Source organism: Mustela nivalis, assembly GCF_964662115.1.
Source record: "Mustela nivalis genome assembly, chromosome: 11".
In the NCBI taxonomy this organism is placed as follows: Eukaryota; Metazoa; Chordata; class Mammalia; order Carnivora; family Mustelidae; genus Mustela; species Mustela nivalis.
In genome coordinates, this window is record NC_139030.1 from 4,038,756 (window position 1) to 4,059,998 (window position 21,243).

The 21,243-nt window shown below is 43.2% G+C and overlaps 2 protein-coding genes across 8 annotated transcripts in view; both read right to left on the reverse strand.

The window, feature by feature from the left end:
- The window catches only part of ARHGEF4 (Rho guanine nucleotide exchange factor 4), a 161,341-nt gene that overhangs the window by 10,998 nt on the left and 129,100 nt on the right, over window positions 1-21,243 (reverse strand). For all 7 annotated transcript variants that reach the window (XR_014300511.1, XM_082690354.1, XM_082690353.1 and 4 more), the window contains one exon: window positions 10,520-10,659. Coding sequence is in view for 6 of the 7 variants with exons in the window: in XM_082690354.1 (XP_082546480.1) it covers window positions 10,520-10,659 (140 nt within the window). In the remaining variant the exon portion in view is untranslated. The remainder of the gene's footprint in view (window positions 1-10,519; window positions 10,660-21,243) is intronic.
- On the reverse strand, window positions 2,232-2,402 carry SMIM39 (small integral membrane protein 39; the record flags this gene model as incomplete). Its single annotated transcript, XM_082690362.1, has 1 exon — window positions 2,232-2,402. One exon carries the CDS (start codon window positions 2,400-2,402, stop codon window positions 2,232-2,234), a length of 171 nt encoding a protein of 56 aa, XP_082546488.1.

Consider the following 21,243-nt stretch of genomic DNA (forward strand, 5'->3'; position numbering starts at 1 on the left):
CCCCTACTCATGAAGGATCTTGCCTGAAGACAAGGAAGAAGCAGCATACTCAAGGGTGGTGTGGGTGAGCCAATGAGAATGTGGTTTGCAGGTGAATGTCCTCTTTCAGGGACAGTGACCACAGGTGAGCTGATGCATCAGGACAGAAGATGTGTGTGAGCAAGGGTGATTGTAAGCATAAGGACAGAGGGTGTGTATGACCTCAGGGAAGTGTATGCATCACAATGGAGGAAATGACTACAGGGTATTTGGGTAGTTTTGACCTTTGAGAGGTGAGTGTCCTGAGACTCCCTCTTTCTGCACACACCCCGACATGCACCTGGCAAAACACATTTATACAGTCGCTTAATGGGATGCTCCACTTTGATCTCCTGAGAACACTGCAGGTGAATGCTGTCCATCCTCAGTTTACACCAGGTGCACATGCAGGTCTCCAGGACAGCGTAGAAGCTGCCTTTCACTCCTGGAGCCCAGGCAGGGAACACATAATGCAGACACACTCCACACAGCCCAGCTTCCCACCATTTCCCTGCCAAGGCTATTCCCTACTAATATTAACCAAGTCAGGTGTCTCTTCCTAACCCTGGGTTCTCTCAAATGAGCCCTGAGAAAAAGCCACTTTTATATGTGCCAGTCCTCCTGCTGCTTTCCTCTGTCAGCCCTTGCAGAGAGGTGCAGATCCTATACAGGTGGTTTCCTATATAGCTGCAGGAGAAGGGCTCTGGGTGTGGGACAAAGAGGCAGGGCTTCCCAGAGAGACAATGGTTCCTGAAACCTTTATGGACAAGCCCCTATGCCTGCATTTTCCAATCATCCAGAAGCCCTTGGTAGTGGTGGGGATGGTCACCTTTGTCACTTCCTTGTCCCTACCTTGCTGTGCACAGGAGGTACTTGAGAGACACACAGCCATGAGTAATTCCCCTGATCTCCCTGTGCTTTGGTCCTGACCAATGCCCAAATTGGTCAATGACCAAAGTAACGATGTGCTCTCCCTGGGCCACAAAGCTCCTCTAGATCTACAAATGTGAGGCGTTCTGTCAAGTTAGAGCAAGGACATTAACCATTTAAGTCATGTCACCAAGATAAAATGTAGCTCCAAGAGGTCAGAGATACGTTCTAACTCCAGGACAGCTCAGAGGCCACCAGAGCCCACACTGCATGGTTTCTGGGCAGAGGTCCTCCCTGTCTGAGGTGCAGTTGCATGGAAGCCCAGATTCAAGTCCAGTAGGCTGAGCCGCAAGGGGTTGCAGGCTCTTTCTTGGCCTGGCAGTGGGGAGAAGAAGCTGACTCTGAGACATGGAATACTTGTGCGGAGGCCAGCTGGGGGAACTGTTCCCGTGAAGGGACAGGGGGCAGGATCCACTCCTGTACCCCAGAGATTCTGACAGGCTTCAAGAAGCCAGGCTTTGCCTCAAAGCTCCCCCTGATGACCACCCACTATGTTTCTCACCCTGCCCCATCTCCTCCTCTCTCACATATGCAGACTAACAGAGGATTCCAATCAGACAGTCTGGGAAAGAATGTGGCTCAGCTACTTTGGGTCTCTGTACAGCAAGGGCTAAGGAGTATTCAGAATGCCCACCTTCGAGGGGATGCAGGAGGGGCTCTACCTGAAGTGGGAGCAGGTTATCTGAGACCACTAACACCTAAAATAGGAAAAGCAAGGGCAGATGACATATGAAGAGGAGCCCAATCACTTCCTAGACACTTCAACCCACACAGAAACGCAGGTCCAGTTCCGCTCACAAGGCAATCACATGTACAAATTCCAGGCAACCATACACAGCCGTGGTCACAGCTGCATCCACATCCTCAGTTTCACATAGAGATGCGCCATTTTAGACACACGCACACACTCCTGCACACACACACACACACACACACACACACATACACATGCATACATGTACAAAGGACAGATGGAAAGAACCCGTGGCACAAGTGTCATTACGCCACTGAATCACCTGCAAGGTTGCATCCCCAGCGGGGCGTGCACACAGACCAGGCCTTGGCACATGGGGCTGGAAGGGGAGGCCTCCCCTGGTGGCGTCCCGTACAGGAATCGCAGGGGCAAGACGGGGGCCAATCGCCGCACCTCCGGCCACTGCGGGGTGGGAGCCTTGGCGGGCACTAAGGACAGGGTTGAAAGGGAAGACGCGCGGCTGCCGAAGGAGCCCAACGCTGGCGCCACTCACCCCTGCGCGGTTCCCCGCAGCGCCCTGCCCAGGCAGTCAGCGGAAGGCCAGCAGGAATATCAGTACGACGTTGATGAGGACCAGGAGCGCCAGCACGGCGAAGACCACCACGCGCTGGGCGCCGGGGGGCAGGTTGCAGCGCAGCAAGGCGCGCAGGGCGCTCCCGGGCGCCGCGGGGCGTCGCCGGGACTGCGGGGCCCTGGCCATGGCGCCCAGCCTCCGGGCTCCTGGCGGCCCGGAGGTCCCGCTGAGACAGGGCGTGAGCACGGCAGCCGGGAGCTCCCGGAGGGGGCGGAGCCGCCTGCGCTCGCCCAGCCCGGGGCTCCTCTGGCTCAGCCGGCGTTGTGCGCGCCTTGTCTCTCAGGCCCCGCAGCCATAGCAACGGAGCGACCGCAGGGGCGGAGTAGGCGGGTGGGAGGGGTAAGGAGGCTTGGGCTTGCGCGGCGCTCTGCTCTTGGCGTTTTCCGGGCTACATGTCCGGGGAACCTCTCAAGGTCCACTAGATGGTTCTGGCCCTCGGCCGGCCAGACGCAGAGGACCGCGGTGGCGCTGGGGAGGGCGGAGGGCGGAGGGCGGAGGGCGGAGGGCGGAGGGCGGGGGTAGGGAGGCGCTCTGGGGTGCTGCGGGAGTTCGTAGATACTGAGGCATCTCAGCTGTGGGGACCAACCAGGAGTTCTGATTCCTAACACCAAGAGCTATCGCGGCCTCCACTTCAGAGGAGTAAATGTGGCTCTAAAAGTTCAGGTAGTTTACGCACTCGTAAAATCTCATGGGTATACATGGATGGTGGAATCAGGATTTCAACTCTGGGCAGACAAAAGGTCATCCACATTGAGGTGCTTCATTGAGGCCCTGACTCAGGACCTCTCCTTACTGACCCATCAGAGCAGTATTTTGTTCCTTTGGGAAAGCAGCTGGCTTCTTCAGCTGCTAGTCATCCCCTCCCAGATTTATTGAGGTGTAAGTGATAAATACGAATTGTATATATTTAAAGTGCACAACTTGGTATTTTGAAGAGGTATACATTGTGAAATAATCACCACAATCAGGCTAATTACCATATCTGTCACCTCACACACTTACCATTTGCCTATCTATGTGTGGTGACAACTTTTTTTTTTTTTAAGTTTATTTATTTTTCAGAGAGAAAGGGAGAGAGAGACAGAGAGCAAGCAGGGGGAGCTGCAGGCAGAGAGAGAGGGAAAAGCAGATTCCCCCCGCAGCAAGGAGCCTGATGCGGGACTCCACCCTGGGACCCTGGGATCATGACCTGAGCGGAAGGCAGCCCTTTAACGGACTGAGCCACCCAGGTGTCCCTATTGCGGTGACAACTCTTAAGATATATCCTCTTCGCAAATTTAAAGTGCACAAGGTATTGTTAACTATGATCCTGTTGCACCTTAGATCTCCAGAATTTATTCATCTCACACACACTTTGTATCCCTTTGTCTGACATTTCCCCCTTTCTCCCTCCCCCAACTCCAGGCAATCATTGTTCTCTCTGCTTCTATGAGTTTGACTTTTAGATTACATATATAAGTAAGATCATGCATTTTTTGCCTTTCTGTGTCTGGCTTATTTCACTTAGCATAATATCCTCCACATTCATCCATGTCGTCGCAAATGGTGGACTTACCTTTTTAAAGACTGAATAGTATTTCATAGTATATATACCACATTTTCCTTGTCCATTCATCTGTCAATGAGCACTTAGGTTACTTCCATGACTTTACTACTATGAATAATGCTGCAGTGAAGATGGGAATGCAGGTATCTCTTTGAGATCTGATCTCATTTCTTTTGGAATGTCCAGAAATAGGATTTCTGGATTAAATAATAATTCTATTTAAAATTTTTTGAGGAACTTCGATACTGTTTTCCATACTGGCTCTACCAATCTATATCCCCACCAACAGTTTAAAAGTTTCCTTTTCTCTACATTGTCACCAAACTTATCTTTTGTCTTTTTAATAATGGGCATTCTAAGAGATGTAAAGTGATACTTCATTGTGGTTTTGATTAGCATTTCCCTGATGATTAATGATGTTCCATGTGTTTGACCATATATCTGTTGGCGATTTGTGTATCTTCTTTGGAAAAATGTCTATTCAGGCCCTTTGTCCATTTTTAAAATGAATTATTTGTTTTTTCTACTATTCATGAGTTACTTATATATTCTAGATATTAATGAGTTACTTATATATTCTGGATATGCATTACTTATATATTCTGGATATTAATCCTTTATCAGGTACATGTTTGCAAATGTATTCTCCCATTCCACAGACTGCCTTTTCACTCTGTTGACAGTTTCCTTTCATTGTACAGAAGCTTATAGTTTAGTGTAGTCCCACTTACCTATTTTTGTTTTTGTTACCTGTGCTTTTGGTATCATACCCAAAAAACCATTGCCCAGACCAGTGTCAAGAAGCTTTCCCCTGTTTTCTTCTAGTAGCTTTATGGTTTCAGGTTTTTGGTTTGAGTCTTTAATCCATTTTGAGTTGCTTTTTATGTATCTTGTGAGGTAAGGGCCCAGTTTCATTCTTCTGCATGTGGCTCAACAGCTTTTTTTTTTTTTTTTTAAAGATTTATTTATTTGACAGAGAGAAATCACAAGTAGACAGAGAGGCAGCCAGAGAGAGAGAGAGAGGGAAGCAAACTCCCTGCTGAGCAGAGAGCCCGATGCGGGACTCGATCCCAGGACCCTGAGATCATGACCTGAGCAGAAGGCAGCGGCTTAATCCACTGAGCCACCCAGGCGCCCCTCAACAGCTTTTTTTAAAAAAACCCTATGTCAGGTGCCTGGGTGGCTCCCAGTTGGTTGGACATCTGCCTTCATCTCAGGTCATGATCCCAGGGTTCTGGGATGTAGCCCCACATCAGAATCCCTGCTCAGTGGGGAGTCTGCTTCTCCCTTTTCTCTGCTCCTCCCTCCTCTGGTGCATATACTCTCTAAAAGAAATGAAATCGTGAAACAAAACAAAACCTTATGTCAACTATGCAGGAGTTTATACTTTCTTCCTGATGGAGGCTGCAAACTTAACACTATAGGTGTCATGTGCAGGTGTCTGTCAGTCCATCTATAACAGCGAGCTCTGTCACAGTCACCATGCCATCAGAGGGGTGCAGCTGTGGGGGCTGAGAAGACTTAAAAGCAGGTCAGAAGTGAGTAGAGATTTTCAGGTTCCATGGGGGTATGAGTGATGGAATATGTGCAGAGGTGGGTTTTCACATGTGAGTGACTTTGTTTCTGTATGTTCAGGTTTCTATGTGTGGGTCAGTACCACATACATGTGAGTGAGTACAGATGAGTGCACTGAGGACACTCCCATCCTGCTGAACACCCTAAGCAGATGCTGGGATGTGTGTACCAGGAGTGGTTCAGGATTGTGTCCAGAGAGGCTGGCTGCCTGCCTCAGAGCTGATGGTTCAGCCTGGTCCCATCTGTCTGGTTGTCTGGTTGTCTGGTTGTCTGTCTGGTTCTCTTATTTCTGTATCTCTTCAGTTCTTCAGGAAACTAGGCTCAAGATTTGCTCCCTCAAGCTCTCAGGAGGATTGTGGGGGAAGAGAAAGCTCCTGTGGTAATACTGTGTGACATGCCCCTTGGTAGGGAGCAGCTTGGAAGCCCTCACTTTGGGCCAGATGTTCTATTGTGCCCCTGTAGTTACAGAACCATTAAACACCAGGGAAGAAGGGACAGAAGGAAGCTCTGGGACTCCACTGGCCAGTGCATGCTGAGTGCTGTGGGTCTGTTGTACTACCTGTTGCTGGACTGGCCTGAGGACCATACTTTAAGGCTCCATCCAAGGCCCAGTTCTGGTGTAAGATCTCCCCTATAGCTGACCAGCCTGGGGCAGAAGAATTTCTGAACCTGGGCTGGGACCAAGAACTAAGGGGTGCTCTCTGCCCTGCCTGGGGAACTGGGTGTATAGCAGGGAACACAGTGGCAACATCTTTTTTGTGTATGTTTCATGACCAAAAACAAAGCCAGAATAGTTTGAAAGCGAAAGCCTTCACCCTTGAGGGGTTCAAGCTAGATGGTGCTAAGCCAGGGAGGGTAGAGTAGGTGGAGATGGCAGCAGGGAGTGGCCCACCCAGGCTGCCAAGGTGGCAGGACTGACAGGGAGAAGGGCAGATGAGGGATAAGCCCCCAGGACCATGTCTTGGGGAGGGAAGAGGAAAGCTGCTCTTGGTATGCTGGCCACTAGAAAACTTTCAGTCCTGGCCCTGGGTGTTTTCAAGCTGACACTACTCTACCCCATGGAGAGTTAAGTGTAGTCATTGTCCCCAAACAGGGCATAAAAGAGGTAACTGGAACACTGGCCAGTATCAGGCTCTTCTCCCGGGACGGTGCAAGAAGGGGGTACAAGAGCCAGGTCAGGCCTTGGGCTGGACACCCAGGCTCACAGGTACTGGGGAGGACAGAAAGATCTGCAGAGAAGGTCAGACTAACTCCATGGATGGGGTGGGTACAAGTTGGCATGGTGTCCTGCAGTGTCCTCTTAATATTCCACAAGGAATTTCTGGGAGCTTAAGGATGACAAGACTGTCTTCAATCCTTGGGTGACCCTGTGGCCTGGTGGGCCAGGAGAGTCCTGCTTCCCATCTACTCTGCTGGCCTAACTATTGGTAGAGCTCCTTTTATGCTTTAAGTCTCAGGGTAGATGACAAGATTTATATCTGTCTGCCCTCTAGTTCAGACTTCATCTCTTCTCAGTAGGAGGCTCCAGGAACTATTCCTGGTCCCCCCCATACCCTCCTGGAGCAGGGACATCAGAACACTCCTATGCACAGGTGCTCTGAGTAGACCTGGACACAAGACCCTCAGAGACTTACAGGCAGTGAGCAGAACTGGAAGGAAGACCAGCTCCACACATGTGCCCTCCTTTCATGCAGTTGTGACCTGGCCAATAGGGGAGACACTGTCACCTATAGAGCAGTAGAGTGGGCATCAGAAGACCGTAGGCCTCTGAGCCAGGAGCCATGTCCTCTCCCTTCTTCTGGTCCCATCTCACAACTTGGTGGGGAGAGGGCGGGTAGCTGGGTGGAAATGAAAAGAAAATGATGTTTTCCCAAGACTCCTCCTCCTTTCGGCCCTCAACTCCAGAAAATATGCTTGGGCTAAGGATATTGTCAGGCCTGACTGCAGTGATAAGTGCCCAACCCAGCAGGACAGGCTCAGAGCCTTGTGAGGTAGGGAGAGGATGGGAAGAGGGTGAGGAATTGGGCAGATAGGCCCAGGCCTGGGTCTCGAACATTTGGACAACACACTAGATGGGACAATGCTGAAGAAAGAAAGGGATATTTCTGGGCACTGAAGAGAACGTCTATAGCAGGGGTGGACGATCATGAGGGCAAGGCCCATGTGAGATGCAGGGAAGAAAGAATGAGCATAATGCTGTGTCCTTTCTCACTTTCTCACATAAATGCCCTGTGCCCCTGGCCCCTGCCAGTCCTATATCCCAGGGCCTGGGACATCACCAGACACGAATTAAATACTCAGTAGATATGTCACATACATGCAACATATACATCCACGCAACACACTCAGAACCTTCTTGTGCATGCAAGTGTGGGCACATGCACTCACTTCTGTATCCAGAATTCACTATTCTGCACTACCTGTATCTACCGCTCTTTGGGCGAAATGGTTTTTGAGCTCCCTTCTGCTTGGAAATTGAGATGTCGTCTCTCCTTCTGAAGTCAACACAAACAAGAAAGTGTCACAATTTAGAACATGATATTCATATGTGTCCAAAAAATCCAAGTGAATGTGTGATTTTAGAGCAAGACAACTATTCTTTAGTCTGGACTTTTCTTTGACACCTGTTGCTTCTATAATCTCTAAGTATGAAACTCACATTGACCCTAGCAAATCTTCTTGCTGTACCTGTGAGCCAGCAATGAGTGCTAGAGGGTTTGGGAAAGCACAGTGGGACTTGGCAGCTCTTAGAAGGCCAAGGGAACCAGCCTGTTATTGGAGAATCACCTTTCATAGCTCTTCAGTTTCTGATTATGTGGGTTTATTTGATGCTGCAAAAAAATCATAATGATTGCCTGCCTTTACACAGTATCTTATAAACCTGTATAAGTGACCCTCCTATAGCTGTCCATGCGACTCAGATGCCACATCCACTCCACAGAGGAAACTTAGGCCCTGAGGAGGGAATGACTTGCCATAGGTCCCCAGCTGGCCAGTGGCAGGATGAAGGGAAGTGCAAGGCTGTCAGCCTCCAAACCCAGGCCCTGTCCTTTATGCTATACTTCCCTAGGAGTATAGCATAAGCCCTAGGAGAGCAGTATAGCATGAAGTATCTAGAAGTGCTGCTGGGTGTCATAAAGGTAAGTAGCCTGGTGGACACTAACCAAGTCAGCAGCCCAGCATCCAACTGGCATGATCTTGCTGCATCCCTGGAGAAGGGCTCCTTGGTCTGGTTGCCCTCCTCTGGGATGTGATATGTCCTTCCCCGCAGAGGCACATCCAGGAAAGACAAGTAACCTGGAAAGCACTGACTGCTCTGAACATAAGAAACAACATTACCACTCTGTCTACTCAGAAGCCCCAATACCAAGAAAGACCTTTGAACCAAATAGGAAACAAATTTTCTAGGTGGCCAAGATAGACGCTATCCAATTCATAATATAAATTACCTTCATTTCCCTCATACAGATGCCCTCTGCCAGAGCCTATTTGTTCTTTTAGAGTGGCCCTGGCTCTTGACTTCCCTCATCCAAAGCATCTAAGAATGAAAAACTTGTCAAGGGCCTCAGAAGACACCTCCACCCCAGCAGCAAGATCTGACAGACCAGAATTTTGCCATCAGGTAGGACACACAGCTATGAAAAACAGACACAGGAATTCTAACAATACAACACCAGTGGCCACACACCTTGTCAGAGTCCCTAAAAACTGTATGTGAGTATTTCGCATTGCTGGAAATTTACTGAGAACCCACCACATGCCAGGGTAGTTATGTTATTTCAGTCAGTCCTCAGGTAACCTCATAGATACCCTATTTTACAGTTAAGTAAACCAGCATTCAGAGGGTTTACCTGCTCAGAGCTCCACACCTGGCCCTGGGCAGGGAGAAACTATCATCCAGGTCTGGGAGGCCCCAGTGCTCAGATTCTACCCCCTGCACCATGCTTCTCCCTACCAGGGCTGGGGCCCAAGACTGAAGAGGGCAGCCTGAGACTTCAAGGAAAAGCAAAACCATTATCTGTGAATTCTGCTTAAGATAACAAAATAGCTGATGAGAAGTACTTAAAGAAAGGCTTTATGTATTGGAAATGTCCACTTAACTTGGATATGTGTTCTTTAAATACCATGGATTTTGAATAAAGCATTATTTAATGACTTTTAAATTATACAGATCTGGGCATGAGAGAAGAGTTTGTCCTCCGTCTATAGTTTGTACCCATCTGTCAAGTAGGTAATGAGGATAGTCCTTGAGGGTTTCTGAGAAGCCCACCAGCCCATTTATTCACTCACAGTGTTTGTAAACTGATCCCCTCCTGAGGTGTTGTAAGATCCTGGGTAGTCAGATTCTGGTTTTGATGAGACAGAAATACACAATAGCTTATGACCAGGAAGAGAATGCAGTGTTATGGATGTGGGTTATGGACCACATTATGTTTAGGGGTCCTCTACCTGCCAAACTAAGTAAAAAAAGAAGATGAGGAGAAAATAGAAGTACAAGTGAGAAAAAGAGAGGAGTCAAGGTCTCAAAATGTCTCTGTCCTTGGAGAATGCAAAAGGAGTCCTTGATAGGGGAACCAGTTTTACCTAGAGGAAGTATGTCACTAATTTCTTCTGTTTAGGTAGGAAAAGCAAACAAACTTGCACACAGTTGTCATAACAACCACAAAGCTCTTTGAGCTCTTGGAGTCAATAGGAGAGAAATCAATTTTCACTTGCCTTGCTTTCCATCCTGCCCAGACAACTTCTTGGAGGGATAGGGGGCTAAAGCCCTGGCCTTCCTTCTACCAAGCAGAGTGTCTTCTGTCCAGGATGGCTTATGGGGCTGTTATAAGGAAGGACACACCAGCACTCTTTCATCATATGTCTTGGGTCATGCCTGCCATCTTGGGTTCTCTGTAGGCCATGAGAGCAGAGGGGCAAGTCCTGTATTGGGGTAAGCTCTGCTGGTGGACACCACATCCTAAAATGAGAGCCACAGGCTGAAACACCTGGGGGCCATTGCCATCTGCTTGGAACACAGAGACTGTGGACATCTAGGCCTGTAAGAGAATGCTGGACTCACCCTGACATCCAGGCCATCTGTCCCATTCCCATCCATTCATCCATGCAGCCTTGACCCTACCTCGTTGATGGCCAGCTGCTCACCACCCCCTCCAGGGTGGCTGTAGTGGTGGCTGGAGCTGTGCATGTCCTCAAACAGGTCTTCCTCACTCTCCGCCTCATCAGCACGGAGGGCTGTGTCCAGAACTCCATCAGGGATAGCTGGAAGGAGAGACACCAGGTGGCAAAGAGGAGCTGAGGATGGGGGACAAGCAGAGAAGGAAATGCACCTTTGCAGGATAAATGATCTTTCTTTGAGAGGTGGGAGAAGACCTGGGGACTAGTTTTTCAAATCATTTTTGCTGCAAAATGTGGTCTGGTTGAAAGAGTGCACAAGGTGACTTTTGCCCCATTGCTCTTGATCACCTAGCCTTCAATCCCCACCATCACCCTAAGGAAACAGAAATATCTGCCAGAGCATGATGCTCAAGAGTCCCCTCCAGCTGAATTCAGTTCAAAGCCTTCTACCCACTAAATAATGACTCCATTATTTCCTAAGAATAATGCTAACAATTTATTCTGAAATACATATGTATCCAAAGAAATATAAAGTAATATATTTGAGTATAGTTTAGAAATTAATAAAATGATCTCCATAGTAATTACTCTGCTTAAGAAAATACCAGAATCTCGGAATTCAACTCTCTGCATGCTCTATTCTGACTGCATTCCCTTCTTTCCTTTAGAGCTATCTATTATTTCTATAAATCACACCCGTGCTGTGTTCTAGCATTTATTTCTGCTGAGTCTTCTATGGTTTGACCTTATGTAAATGAGACCATCCAGTACTGTTTCTGCTTTGGCTGGCCTTTTTTTTTTTTTTTTGCTCAACTGCTTATGTAGCTGTGATTGATTCATTCTCACAGATGCACAGTCTTATCATGAACATGTCAAATTTTACATATCCATTGCACTGCTAGAGAGCAGCGGGTGCTTTTCTGTATTGCTGCTAGTATGAATGACGGTACTGCAGACATACCTCCACACCGCTGGGGCACATGTTCCAGAGTTTCCCCTTGGACAGTGGTTTTCAACCTCTTTTCCATTACTACCCCCTAAAGAGCCCTTTATACATTGTTTTCCTAATTGTCCCAACGAAATTTTAATACCACAAATATACTGTATGTTTATGTTCCATGGCTCTTTGGAAGGCCACAAACCATTGTCATGCCTAAAATTTTTGCTCCCTTTGGCAAAAATCATTACCTCTGATGTGAATTGATAGTCTAGGTGGATGGGTCCCAGGTGTGGTATCCCTGGGTCCTAGGTGTGCCAAACTGTTTCCCAAAGCTATTCTACCACTTAAAATTTCCAACAGTGTGTTGCCTCGGTGGCTCAGTTGGTTAAATGTCTGACTCTTGGATTCAGCTCAGGTCATGATCTCAGGGTCATGAGATAGAGCCCCACCTCAGGCCCTACACTCTGCATGGAGTTTGCTTAAGACTCTCTTTCCCTCTCCCTGTCCTTGTCACTGACGTGCACACATGCCCTTTCTCCTCTCTCTCTCCAATTAAAAAAAAAACAAAAAAAAAACAAAAGACGTCCAACAGTATGTATGAATGTTCCCACCACACCCCATCCTAGCCAGCTCTGAGGACTGACATCATCAGACATAGTTGACAGGCTGATGGGTGTGGAATGGAATCTTACTATAGTTTGAATTTACATTTCTCTGACCACTAATGATCACTAATGAGGTGAACACCTTATCCATGTTTATGGGTCATTGGTATTTTCTTAATGTGAAAAATCTATATCTATTGATATAGATAAGGTCTTTAATGTAATCAATAATGTAAAAAATATATTTCTATGTATGTGTATATGTACATACACTGCCCCAATTCTGCATGCTAAATCTTTTTCGCCCACTTGTATCACAAGTATCATCTCCCACTTTGTAGTTTGTCCCATCTCTTTAAGGTGCTTTTGGTGAACAGAAGTTCTTAATTTTCATATAGACAAATTTGTCAATCATGTCCTATGTGGTTTATATTTTTCGTGCTGATAAACTCTTCCCCACCTCAAAGTTGCAAAGGTACCCTCCTATGTTATCTTTCAAGGTTTTGTAGTTTTTCTTTTGACATTAAGTTTTTATTGCACTTGGGAATGATTTTTGTGTATTGTGTAGTTTGAAATCTGTGGTATTATCATTTATAATAAGAAATATATACTTGGACTTTGACCCTTTCCAGGCACAGAGCTCCTGGGGTATCCTATGATAAGAGTGATAAAGGTTTCTTTTCTTATGTTAATGAATACTTTGGGAAAGCCCCTAGGTAACAGGGATGGGGCTGCCCCCCCAACCTACTTCTAGGGAGGGGAAAGGGGCTGGATCAATAGGCAGTGCCAATGATTTAGTCAATCACACCTACATAATAAAGCCTCCAAAAACACCCTAAGGACAGCATTTGGAGAGTTTTTTAGTTGGTGAACACCTGGAAATTTGGGGATAGGGCATGGAAGCTCTGTGACTCTTCCTTCAGAGTTTCCTGGGAAACTCTTCCATCTGGTTGTTCCTGAGTTCTATCCTTTTGTAATAAATTGGTAATCTAGTCAATAAAATGTTTCTCTGAGGTCTGTGAGCCGCTCTAGCAAATTAATTGAACTCATTGCAGGACTTTGTTGGAACCTCCAATTTATAGCCTGTGGATCAGAAACACCTGGGGCTTGTGACTAGTACCTGAACTGGGAGAACAAGGGTGGTCATATAGGACTGAGCCCTTAACCTGTGGGATCTGAAATTATCTCCAGGCGGTGAATATGAGAATTGAGCTGAATTGCAGGACACCTTGCTGGTGTCTGAGAAATTGCTTGGTAATGGGCACACACATGAGAAATGGGTCCAGAACTTTTAGAATCCAGTTTCATTTTTTTCTGTAAAGATAAGCAATTTTCTCAGCATCATTATGGAATAGACAGTGCTTTCCAATGGATCCATGATGTCTGCTCTGGCCTTAAATTGAGTTCTGGACTCTATTCTTATGGGAGGCAGAGTAAAGTAATAGCCTCCAAAAAGTGCCAAAGTCCTAATCCCTGGAGCCCATGAATATGTTATTTTACATGACAAAGAGGAATTAAGATTGCAAATGGAATTAAATCTACAAATCAGCTGATATCAACATAAGAGGATTATCCAACATTCCCTGGGTGAGCCAAACATAGGTGAAAATATTAACTTTGTGAAGACTCATCTCAAGCATTTCCTCTGGGCAAGTCTTATCTAATATCACTCCAAGGACTGACATTGGTTTCTATCTCACTCCCAAGGAGCTTTGTACAGACAATGGTCATGGCGCTTATCATACATCCCCTATACATTGCACTGTCTGACTATCTCCCCAAAGGCAGTAACCATGCCTTATTCCTTGATGTAGATTTCAGTAAGTGTTAAAGAAATGAATGGATAAAGTAATGGGAGCATGGTGGACAGAGGGAATGACTGAATAGATGAATAAAAAAATGGAGAGATGAATAAGTGAATGTAGGGAGGCCTGGAGGATGATGGCAAGTAATGGAAGGCAGAGCCTCTGGGGCCTGGCAGAGCCAATGCCTGGAATACAGCTAAAGCTTCATGCCCATGGCTGAATATGGACACAGAAGCACGGAACTTGAAAGCAGCACTCTGTCCCTGGAAATGACTGGAGAAGTCCTCTGTTCCAGCCTGGCAGCAATTGCCTGAGCCCAGCTTAGGGGCAGGAGCTAAGAGCCCTGCCTCTGACCCCACACAGTCAAGAGTCCCAAGGAACCCTCATCATTTTTATTTCATATTTTATTGTTTTTAAATGACTATTATGGAAAGTTCTGAATAAGTACAAAGGGAGAGAATGAATATTGTGTTCCCATTATCCAGCTTCAGCAATTTTCAACATGAAGGCAATTTTGTTTCATCATCCATATCCCCTCCCCTTTCAGATCCTAGATATGATACAATTCCATCTGTAAAAACTGTAGTATATAAGAGATGAGGACTTGGTCTTTATAAAAAAAATAGCTATAATACATATCTAAAGCAAACTATAATCCATCAGAGGTTATCTTAGTGGCATACCTTCTCCTCTAGTTCATTAAAAAAAAATTTTAAGGCCATCTACATGACACAGTTGATTAAATGACTGACTCTTGGTTTTCTGCTTTGGTCTTGATCTCAGGGTTGTGAGATTGAGTTCTGTGTGGGGCTTTGCACTCAGTGCAGAGTCTGCGTGGGATTTTTCTCTCTCTCTCTGCACCTCCCCCCACCCAAATAAATAGATAAATCTTTAAAAAAAAACCACAAAAAAACTTTTATTTTGAAATAACTCTCTAGGGAATTGTAACTGTAGTGCAGAGGTCCTGTGTACCCTTCACCCAGTGGTTACAGCTTATGGAATTCTGATAAAATATCACAGACAGGAAAGTGGCCTTAGTACAATGTGTGTTTATGGTTCTATATCATTTTACCATCTGTGTAGATTTGTGTAACCACCATGGCAACCAGTATGTAAGCTTTGGAGGATAACTTTTTCACTCAGCTGAATGGCCTTAAGATCCAGCCAAAATGTGTGTATTTCTGCCACATCCTTTTTGTAGCTTACTAGTTTTCCATGCAACGGGTATATTAGTTTGTTCCACCTCCAACCCACTGACAGACATCCAAGTGATTTCTGATTTCAGGCTGTTGTAAATAAAGGTCCTATGATCATCTGTGAACAGGTTTTTGGGTGGACCTAAATTTTCATTTCTCTGGGATAAATGTAATTGCCCAGGGGTAAAATTGCTGGGTCATATGGCAATTTATTGTTCAGTTTTCTAAGAAACTGCCAAAATATTTTCTTAAATCTTTTTTTTTTTAAAGATTTTATTTATTTATTTGACAAAGAGAGATTACAAGCAGGCAGAGAAACAGGCAGGGGTTGGGGTGCAGGGGTGAAGCAGGCTCCCCGCCGAGCAGTGGTCCCGATGTGGGGCTCTATCCCAGGACCCTGGGATCATGACCTGAGCTGAAGGCAGAGGCTTAACCTACAAACTATCTTCTAGAGTAGTTATACCATTTTACACTCTCATACTCAACAATGTGTATTTCTCAGAATACTTACTTGCATCCAGTATTGTCACAATTTTATATATTTTTTAAAAGTTTTATTAATTTATCTGAGAAAGAGAGAGAGAGTGCAAAAGTGGGGAGAGGGGCAGAGGGACAGGAAGAGAGAGAATCTTAAGATAAGATCTGACCTCCCAGAGCAGGGCTCAGTAATGACCTGAGCTGAAACCAAGTGTTGCATACTCAACTGACTGAGCCACCCAGGTGACCCTGTTAACAATTTTATATTTTAGACATTTTGATGTATAGTGTATAGTGTATAGTGATATTGTATCATGGTCTTAATTTGCATTTCCCAAAGACAGGTGCTGTTAAACATTTTTTCATGTGCTTATTTGTAATCTATATACCTTTTTTGGTGAAGCATTTCTTCTTCTTCTTTTTTTTTTTTTTTTTTTTTTTGCCCTTTTCTAATTAGATTGTTTATTGTTTTGATGTTGAGATTTGAAAATTCTTTTTTTTTTTTAATTTTTTTATTAAGTAAACTCTACCCTCAATGTGGGGCTTAATCTCATGAGATCAAGAGTTGCATGCTCTACCAACTGAGCCAGCCAGGTACCCTGGAAAATTCTTTTTTTAAAGTTTTTAAATTTAAATTTTTTAATTTAATTTTTGTATTTTTTTAAAGATTTTAAAAATTTATTTGACAGAGATTGTAAGTAGGCAGAGAGGCAGGCAGAGAGATGTGGGGGAGGCAGGCTCCCTGCTGAGCAGAGAGCCTGATGCAGGGCTTGATCCCAGGACCCTGGGATCATGACCTGAGCTAAAGGCAGAGACTTTAACCCACTGAGCCACCCAGGTGCCCCTATATTTCATTTTTAATATAATAAACAGTCTACACCCAACATGGGACTCAAACCCATAACCCTAAGAACAATACTAGCTGAGCCAGCAAGGTACCTCTGAAAATTCTTTATATATTCTAGCTATGAGTCCTTTGTCAGATACATGATTTGGAAATATTTTCTCTTAGTCTGCAGCTTATTTTTTCATCCTCTTCACAAGGGTTTTCATGAGCTAAAGTTTAAAATCTTTGATAAAGTTCAATTTATTGATTTTTCCTCTTATGGAACATGCCTTTGGAATCATATCTAAGAACTCATCACCAAACCCTAGTTGCAAAAGAATTTCACTTATGTTTTCTCCTAAAAGCTTTATAGTTTTACCTTTTACATTTAAATCTATGATCCATTTTGAGTTGTGTTTTTCTTTTCTTTTCTTTTCTTTTCTTTTCTTTTCTTTTCTTTCTTCTTCTTCTTCTTCTTTTTTTTGGGGGGGGGGGGTCAACCCTAGATAAACTAGATGATATGGACAAATTCTTAGGAACATACATCTACCAAAAATGACTCAAGAAGAAACAGAAAATCTGAATATATATAAAATTTGTAAGGAGACTGAAGCAATAGTCAAAAACTACTTAACAAAATAAAGCCTAAGAGTAGATGGATTCACTAGTGAATTCTACTAAACATGTGAATAAGAATTGGCATCAATCTTTCTCAATATCTTCCAAAAACTCAATAAGAGAAAATACTTCCTCATTAAAACCAGACAAAACACCACAAGAAAACTACAGACAAATATCCCTTATGAATATAGGTTGCAAAAATCCTCAACAAAAGATTAGTAAGCTGAATTCCATAAGTAAACTACTAGTAAATTGAATTCGACAGGATACTGAAAGGATTATATATATCTTTATCTACTAGGATTTATTTTTGGAATACAAGAATAGTTCAACATATGAAAACTGTTCAATGCAATATATGACATTAATTGAATGAAGGGGAAAAATTACATAATCATCTCAATTGATGCAGAGAAAGCACTGGCAAGATTCAGCACCCTTCCATGATAAAAAAATACTCAGCATATTAGAATATAAAGGAATGTCCTCAATATGATAAAGGCCATATGTGAAAAAGCCACAGCTAATATACTCAATAGTGAGAAACTGAAAGCTCTTCCTCTAAGATGAGGAAAGACAAGGATGCTCACTTACCACTTCTATTCAAAACAGTATTGGAGGTTCTAGCCAGACCAATTAGGCAAGAAAAAGAGAAAAAAAGACATCTAAAATGGAAGGAAGAAGTAGTTGTTTCTTTTCAGAGATGACATGATCTTATATATAGGAAACCCTGAAGAATCCACAATAAATCATTAAGGCTAACAAATTCAGCAGAGTTGCAGAGTACAAATCAACACATAAGAATCAATTTTATTTCTGTATATTTGCAAAGAACAATTTGAAAAGGGAAAAAATTAATTGCATATAGTCATATTGGAAGTAACAAAAATACATAGGAAATAAGTTTAACCAAGCAGGCAAAAATTATGTACACTGAAAATTATTAAACCTCCTATAAGGTATTACAGAAAATTGATAAATGGAAAGACATTCCATGTTCATGAAGTGGTAGATTTAATACTGTTAAGATGACATTACTACCCAAAGTAATCTACAAATTCAATGTAATCCCCATCAAAATCCCAATGGCATTTTTACAAAAAAAAAAAAAAAACTTACCCTAAAATTCATATGGAATATAAAGACACCCTGAATAGCCAAAATTATCCTGAAACAAAAAAACTAAAAGTTGGAGGACTCACATTTCCTGATTTCAAAACTTAACTACAAACGCACAGCAATCAAAACAGTGTAGTACTATCCTAAGGATAGACATGCAAACCAATAGAATAAAATAGAGATCCCAGAGATAAACTGTCATACATATGGTCAGATGAATTTTGACAAAGATGCCAAGATGGCCAGTGGAGGAAGAGACAGTCTCAACAGTGTTGGGAAACTAGATATTCGCATTCAAAAGAATGAAGCTGGATCCTTACTTTACACCATAGACTCAAAATGGATCAAAGACCTAAACATAAGTATAAAAACTGAACTCAAAGACTCTTAGAAGAAAACAGAGGAAAGACTTTATGACATTGGGTTGGGAAATAGTTTCTTGCATATGACATCAAAACTATTGGCAACCAAAAAAATAGGTAAACTGGAATACATCAAAACTTGAAAGTTTTGTGCATTGACGGAGAGTTTCAAGACAGTGAAAAGGTAGCCCACAGAAAGGGAGAAAATAATTGCAAATCATGTGTCTGATAAGAGATTAATATCCAGAATATGTAAAAAACTGTTAGAATTCAAGGACAAGAAAAACAATAACAACAACAAACTGAATAAAAAATAGGCAGAGGTCTCGAATAAATATTTCTTCAAAGGAGATATACAAATGGCTAATAAACACATAAAAGGATGCTCAACATCACTGATGATTAGGAAAATATGAATCAAAACAACAGTGATATACTGCTTCATACCCTTTAGGATGAGCTACTATTAAAACAAATGCCAAAAATGAAAAACATGGGAATAACAATCACTGGGGAGGATTGGAGGGAGTAGGACCCTCAGGCACTGCTGGCAGGAACATAAACAGTGCAGCTGCTGCAGAGAACAGTTGGTAGGTCCTCAAAAAGCAAAACATAGAATTACCATATGATTCAGCAAATCCACTTCTAGGTATGTACACAAGAGAAGTGAAATCAGGGAATCAAAAAGATACTCATACACCAGTATTCACAGTAGCATTAATTACAATAGCCCAAAGTTGGAAACAACTGAAAAGTCCATCAACAAATAAATGGGTAAGCAAAATGTGGTATATATGTACAATGGAATATTATTCAGCCATAAAAAGGAACAAAGTTCTATTTCATTCTGCAACATGGATGACCTTTGAAAACACTAGGCTAAGTAAAATGAGCCAGGCACAAAGGACACACACTGCATGATTCCATTTCTATAAGGTACCTAGAATAGGCAAATTCATAGTGACAGAAAATAGATTAGAGGTTACCAGGCTCTGTAGAGATAGAGGAACATCATTTACAGCTTAATACAGAGTTTCCACTTGGGTTGATAAAGCTTTAGCAATATATAGTGGTGATGGTTGCACATGTGAAAATAATTAATGCCACTGAATTATACAGTTAAAAAGGTAAATTTTAAAATATACATTTTATCATAATTTTAAAAATTAATAATATATACCAAAACCCACTGAATTTTACACTTCAAGTGGGTGAGTTGTATGGTATGTGGGTTATAACTCAAAAAGGCCGTTTAAAACATTGGTTGGCTCTATTTGCTCAGCACTGTTTCTGAATTTTCTTTTCTGTTCCAATGATCTATTTATTTATTCCTCCAATACCATACAGTCTGGACTACACAGTTTTCTGTAGCTACATAGTAATTTTTGTTTATGTGCTGCCAAGCGAACACAACTACATAGTAATTTTTGAAATTTGGTAGGGCGGTTCTTCCTTAATATATCACTCTTTCTCAGAATTGTTTTGGTTATTCTCGTTCCTTTGCCTTTTATATACATTTTAGAATGATCTTGTCTATAGTTAAAAACTACAGTCATATTTGCTGGGATTTGATAAAAATTGCACTAAAACTGTGTGTCAATTTGGAGATAACTGACATCTTTACAAAATTATTGAGTCCTCCAGTTTGTGAACATGAAATATCTCTCCATAACTTAGATTTTCTTTGATTTCTTGCAGCACTGCATTATTTTAAATCAAATCCCAGAATCCTATAATTTAATCTATAAATACTACAAAACGTGTCTTAAAAGATACAGTCTCTCTGCCATCCTTTTTCTCTGGGGAATTTAAAAATCATTAAAGGTCTTGAGAGAAATGAAAAGATTCAGAGAGGTCTTGAGAGTAATAAAATATATTCTTTGTAAGAGTCACTACTTTCCTCTTTTTTTTTTCCCTTAGGCAGTCTCACCTGTGGTCTCAACAGCTCACAGAATGATTGCTCACCTAGCAAACTTAGACCCCGGAGAAAAGAAAAGCACATTTCAATGTGAGTGTCCCAATATTTTTACATCATCTAATATCCCAGTTTCTATCACAGGATCTGGGACAGAAGTGGTATTTTCATTAAAGGAAAGGTGGGGAATTCCTGGGGGTGGGTGGAGCCCATAGTGGGAGAATGACCTTGAGACTAAAGTTAGGAAATCTAGGCCCTGGTGTAGCTGATCTGTGTGAATGGCCGGGGCAGAGATAGTCACTTGCCCTCTGAGAGGTGGCCCAACCTCCTTCCTTACCAAACAAGGCCAATGGAAGATTCACATGCAGTTAGTTTATACGAAGGCATTAAAGGGTGGAACAAGTGCTCTATGAGCATCTCTGGGTAAATAAATACATGAGCACAATATGGCCTGGTCAACAAAAAGTCAGTCTTAACTCCAGATCTTTAATTTGCATGTAGGAAAACAAGTCAGCTGTCTGATCCGTTCTGAGATTCTAACTATTTAGAACATTTAGACAGTAACATTTAGACAGATAAGAATTTTGGGTTCTAGACAAAAGGTCAGCAAGATCCTTTTACCAAACAATTCTTTGTGTCCACTTACAAGGAAAGGTCATGGCTCAACCAATGAAGGGAGAGAGTCCCAGGGGAATCTTTTTGTGCTGTCCTAGAGCCCTGGAAATTAGTAGTTCTCAAAGTATTGTCCTCAGACCAGAAGCATTTCTTGGGAACTAGTTTCTGGGGCAGGTTGTGTTTAATAGCCCCCCAGGTGACACTGGTCCAGAGTTGAAAGTCTGAGATTACTGCTATCAGTCAAGAG